The 6,000-nt window shown below is 46.9% G+C and overlaps 1 protein-coding gene across 2 annotated transcripts in view; it reads right to left on the bottom strand.

Moving 5' to 3' along the window:
* Positions 1–2,086: 2,086 nt before the first annotated feature.
* DNHD1 (dynein heavy chain domain 1) overlaps positions 2,087–6,000 on the bottom strand; it is a 173,804-nt gene continuing 169,890 nt past the window's right edge. For both annotated transcript variants that reach the window (XM_077451307.1, XM_077451308.1), the window contains exon 45: positions 2,087–2,599. In XM_077451307.1, the coding sequence (XP_077307433.1) occupies positions 2,255–2,599 (345 nt within the window). In that variant the 3' untranslated portion in view covers positions 2,087–2,254. The remainder of the gene's footprint in view (positions 2,600–6,000) is intronic.

Below are 6,000 nucleotides of genomic sequence, written 5' to 3'. Positions count from 1 at the left end.
AAGTATACCAAATCAAATCATTATTCAACCCAAAAAAATAAAAGCCTCATGCATGTGTCCTGCTTCTTAATATAGGGGGTCAACAGTGCCAAGAGTTGGTGAAAGCAGGGGTCCGTCATCCGGAGATAATTCTAAAAATCATCCAGATTATTCTGGAGCTCCCGCAGCAAAGGCATATGAAAGAATTGGTCACAATTAAAGTGGTTGTAAACCCTTACGACACACTTTGACCTACAGGTAAGCCTAGATTAAGGCTTACCTGTAGGTCCAAGAAATATCTCCTAAACCTATACGGTTTAGGAGATATTTGTCCGAAGACAGGCACCGCTGTCTACGGCACATGCGCCATAGACAGCGGCGCACTGAGCGCGGCATTTCCAAGAACGGAGCTGCCGCGCGTGTCGGCTCCCATGCGCGGGAGTGATGTCATCGCGGCTTCACGGAATGACAGTGGCGGAGCTGCGAGACCCACCGACAACATGGATGCGCCGGACTACAGGGGACAGCGGCGACTTCGCTGGCTCCTGTGTCAGGTAAGTGACACATAATGCACTACTATGCGATGCATAGTAGTCCATTTTGCTTTGCCTTTGCAGGGAATGAAAGAGGAAGTAAACTCATCAGGGTTTACTTCCTCTTTAATAAAGCAACCAATTTTCCTCCTGGACTGGACTTGGATCAAAGCAATAACTCAGAGGCCAATAATAAATAACACATTATCTCCTCCGATTCCGCAACATGTCTGGTTGGCGAATGGCCGTTCAGAAACAAACTGAAAAGTGCAAACACTCACCAAACTTCTACTAACATTAAATTAGCAGAAGGAGCCCAAAGGGTGGTGCTAGAGAATTGAAAAAAAACACGTAGTCAGGGCTGATGCAAGGATTTTTTACACCCTAGACGAAACCTTCTTTTGCTGCCCCCTTGGGTCTGCACCTGACCCCGCCTCCTTTGCACTTGCCCTGACCTTTTTTAGTCCTTAAAAAAATAAATCCACTGATGTAGCCTGTGATCCATATAGCCTCCAAAACAGTGCTGCACATCTAATTGCTCGCCAGATGTCATGTCCGACATATGCCCACACTATCGCCTGGCTGGCTGATGATGGCATCGGGAGACACTGCTGCCACCACTGAGCAGCATGTGCAAGGTAGAACTGATTCAGGTGCACATTCACTGTGGTCGGCCTGCCATCATGCCCTTGGGAGTGAGAGAAAGAACTTTGCCTGAAGGGAAATGAAGGATGGAACAGACCCTAACCACCGAGAACCCATCGCCAAGAAACATCTCAGCAATCCTCTGCACCAAACATTCCATACAATTATATAGAAATGCATTTACAGTGCAATACAAATATCATATAAAATGAACAGGAAAGAGAGCTGAAAAATACACGTATCACGCCTACAGTCTCTGACCATCTCTTGTATCATTTCCTCAGTCTCTGGCCACCTCCTGTATTTTGTCCTCAGTCTTACCATCTCTTGTATCATATCTGCAGGCTCTGGCCATCTCTTGTATTATGTCCCCAGTCCCTGACCATCCCTTGTATCATATCCAAAGTCTTTGACCATCTCTTGTATCATTTCCTCAGTCTCTGACCATCTCTTGTATCATGCCCTCAGTCTCTTACCGTCTCCTGTATTTTGTCCTCAGTCTTACCATCCCTTGTATCATGTCTGCAGTCTCTGGCCATCTTTTGTATTATGTCCGCACTCTCTGACCATCTCTTGTATCATGTCCACAACCTCTGAGATCTGTACAATCTCTATCCATTCAGACAGGCTGTACATATTTGATTTTCGGTCTAATTGTCACCAAACATTTTACAATCTGACCATACAATCTTTGTACAGTCAACTTTAGATTTACCAAATCTATTTAATAGAACATACCTACTCTAACCAATCAATTTGTATACATTCTGGCAGACCCTTACACTACATGCTTGTTGGTAGATCTAAAGAACATTGCACAGATTGCAACATGTATGGTTATGTTTTATAGATGGCAACAGCTGTCCTGTGTCTGTGTAAACTCTTTGTGTTTATGCCCATCAGTCAGGAAAAAAGTCACTCCAAAAAGATGTTTTTAGAGAAATTTATTCACTGAACATTAAAATAAAGTGATATTGTGAGGGAAAACAGTGGCTATAATTTCAGTCAATGGACCACTATCTGAGGATGAAATTCCATCTGTGATCTGCAAACAGCACATAGATGAGAATTTCCTGGCCTGGCTCCTCTCGGTGATGTCACAGCAGGCTGAGGGCGTGGACTCTGCGCAGGCTCCACACAGCAGGAGCCATCTTGGTAGGGAGAGGTATGTACAGTAATGGCTGCTGTTGATGCTGAGGGTTGTCCTCAAGAGTCTGATGTAAATACACAGGGCACAGATAACAACCTGATATATTCTGCTGGCACGTGGTTCTGCCATTTCCCTGCACAGCAGTGATGTGTATTTCCGGTAGTGCACACAGCTTTGGGGACAGGGTCTCCTGCAATGTACACAGCCTGGTGTCCCATAGGGCATGCTTCAGGTGTATCCCACCCAGCGCAATGCACACACTGTCCACCGGTGGTGCTCTTCTGTCTGACACCTGCCAAGAAAAGAGAGTAGGGGTAAATTCACGATTAAGACCTTCTGTAAATTAGTTAGCGTTTGGGACGGTCTCTCAGAACCCCATGCACTGGATCTATGGATACATGTCTGTTGAGTAGATAAAGTTGCACCTAAAGTGTAACTTTGCAGAAAATAAAAAATTACAAATTTGATGCAGCCCCCCATAATTGTTTGTTGATCCTGCCAGTAAATCTATTATTTTTCTCACTCGCTGTAACAGAATGACAACACTGTTTGCTCTACACTAAAATTGCACAGCAGCATTGTCACCCTGTGGACAGGGAAGTCTTCGATGGATGTATAGAGTAAGATGGGCTTTAATTTGCTTATGTTTTACTTAAAGTCTAACACCAGCTAACACTTTTTTTTTTTTTTTAACAGTTATCGTAACATGTTTTACATTATTTTGGTGAAAAAAAATGTAATTCACATGAACAAAAGTTGATTCCTATAAACACCCTCAGCAGTGTTGATTTGTTCCAACTCCTGTGTAACTTTATTGGAGTTCCCCTTCAAACATCCCCCCCCCCCAAAAAAAAAAAAAAAAAAAATCTGTACAATTTCAATGTAGAATGAACATTGTCATCCTTGTGACAGACCTAGCTTGGACTGAGGCTCTTGGAGGGGACTAAATGCGAGCCTCTTGCCTTGTGATTATGGGCCCTCGCATTTGGGGGAACGGTGCTCTTTGTGAGCTGTATGCCTGGGGACCCCTGAGATGGTGTTCCTTGGATTCAGGTCCGTGCCCCCCCCAAGACACACAGACTCTGGATATGTAAATGCCATGTTAGCAATAGACTGAATCACACTATTGGGACACAAACTCTTAGATGCTAATATCATCACCTCCAGCCACCTGTCTGTGTCTTGTATAATGTAAATGAGTCTAGTCTGGCTTGACTCAGATTCTAAAGAGTATTTCACCTATTGTTGTTTGTGCTAATTAACCTGCAATTGAATGAAGGAGTCCAGCGTTGATTAGCTCATGCTAATTAGGTTAGGTTAGGTTTTAGTCACCCCGCTGTATATATTTTGTGTGAGATCTCAAATAAAGGTCATGTCAGGTCACCTAGAGGCGAGGTGACAGGTGCACCCCGTAGGGATCCGGAGTGCACCACAAGGTAGTGGACCCTAGGGCTGACTGCTGCAGACGGGGGACAGATCCCACTGGGGTAAGAGCGTAAGATTCCCCGGGGCGCGGAGTCTAAGAGCCAGCTGGTGTTCACCAGAGCTTCGAGTGGTGAAGATGGTCTTGGCTGCAACTGGCTCCAGGTCGCGACCCCCAGCTCACACCCACAGTAGGGAACAGGAGGATAGGGATGGTGAGGGACAAAGCCAAGGTCGGGGCCACAAGCAGAACAGAATAGTCGGGTACACGCCAATAGGTCAGGGTCACAGGCAAGCAGGGATGGTCAGAACACGCCAAGGTCGGTAACGGAAATCAGAAGCAGAGCACACGACAGAAAACAGGAAGCTAATACACAAAGGAATACACAATGGTTGATCAGCACTGAGCCCTGCAGTGCACAGGTTTATATAGGCTCCCTGATAGGGCCTGGGGTGGAGCCATGCTTAGAGGAGAGGTTATAAAAACCACCAGGTGGAAGTAGCTGGCTTCTTAGTCTGAAGACATGAGGGAAGGTAAGCAAACACAGGAAGATCACTGCATAACCATGACAGTACCCTCCCTCTTACGAGGCCTCCCCCTTCCCTGCCTGGGTCCAGGCTTAAAGGGAAACTCCAGATGGAACCTCCTTAACAGACAGGGAGCAAAGACCTCAGATGCAGTGATCCAAGACCTCTTCTCAGAACCCAACCCTTTCCAAAGTACGAGGTATTGAAGAATGCCTTTACGGAGCCGGGAATCCAAAACTTGACTAACCTCGTATTTTAGATTATCCTCAGAAACCAAAGCAGAGGTAGGGAGAGGACGAGAGGACTTGAGGACTAAAGGCTTTTTAGGAATGGGTAAGGGCATGAGAAGATCAGGAGTCTGAGCAGGGACCCCCAAACCCTTAAAGTTGAGTTGGGCATCCATCACAGGACCACCAAACTGGGCAGAGGTCAGTGGATCCCTGAGGTCAGGTTGGTTAGAGGGTGACATGTCACAAGATTTAAGCTGGATAGCAGAAACACAAACAGAACCCAGAGAAAAAGATTGAAAACCCCTCTTGGCCGAATGAGGTATTCTATCCAAAGGATGGATTGAGCCTCTTAAATGGGTTTGAACGGACATAGTAGTAGTAGGGTGAGACTGGGTCACAGAAGGTCCTGAACAAGAAGCAGGAAGCTCATAGGGCATGGGCTGGACTGGCATAAGTGGTGTGGAGGCCAACTGATTAGTATAGTCAGATGTAGCGACCATCGCATCACAAGGCATAGCGACTCTGGAACTTGCAGACAAGTTAACCTGGCTGTGTGTCCAAGGGAGATTAGGGACAGGCAAAGGTAAATGGTTATGCGAACTGGAGTGAATGATCGACTCAGGTTCATAGGTGGGCTCCTCATCCAGAGTACCACATGACCTAGAGACTGCTCCAGTCCGACTATTGCAGGACGTATCGCAGGGATCGCTATATACAGCAGGAAAAGCAGAAGATACTGGGATGGTGGAAACAGGAAGTCTCTCCTTTGGGGTACCCTTGAGTAGGCAGGAAGAGGAACAGGAGGAACCCCAAGCCAGGATCTGTCCAGCAGACCAGTCAACGTGTGGAGAATGGAGCCGAAACCAAGGAAGACCTAATATGATAGGAGATGAAGCCTTAGGTAAGACAAGGAAGGAAATCCACTCCTGGTGGAGGGTCCCTACTGACATCTTAACAGGAATAGTCTGGAAGCGGATAGGGCCCTCTGGGAGGACCGTGCCATCAATCGCCAAGACCACCAATGGTGTTGTAAGGGGCAAAAGGGTAAGTCTCATGGAGGATGCAGTTTCCTAATCCATGAAATTGGCAGCGGCACCGGAATCCAGATGTGCTGAGACCGAACGAGAGGAAGCACCGACATGAAGCAACACAGAAAGGAGAAAACGAGAAGGTGAAGGTGATATTTCAGGGTCTAATACTCCACCTTCCAGATGTATTAGCCCTGAGCGTTTTTCCGGACGAAGAGAACAAGTGTCACGGAAATGACCTTTGGCCCCACAATAGAGGCATAGGCCCAGAGTTCTGCGCCTAGCGCGTTCTTCGGGAGATAACTTAGTCCAGCCCAACTGCATAGGTTCCTCGGTAGGCAGGGGGTGCTCCTCGGATCGAGGAGAAGGGACTGGGGACTCAGGCTGCCTAAAGAACGGGGAGTGCTGGCGTCTTTTTTCCAGGGCCCTCTCCTGAAAGCGAATATCGATCTGGTTACACAAGGTGATGACACTGTCCAGATCAG

The sequence above is a fragment of the Lithobates pipiens genome, unplaced genomic scaffold (assembly GCF_037356315.1).
Source record: "Lithobates pipiens isolate NorthernLeopardFrog02 unplaced genomic scaffold, aLitPip1_a1.2 Scaffold_23, whole genome shotgun sequence".
Taxonomy (NCBI): Eukaryota; Metazoa; Chordata; class Amphibia; order Anura; family Ranidae; genus Lithobates; species Lithobates pipiens.
This window is presented reverse-complemented; position numbering and strand designations above follow the sequence as displayed.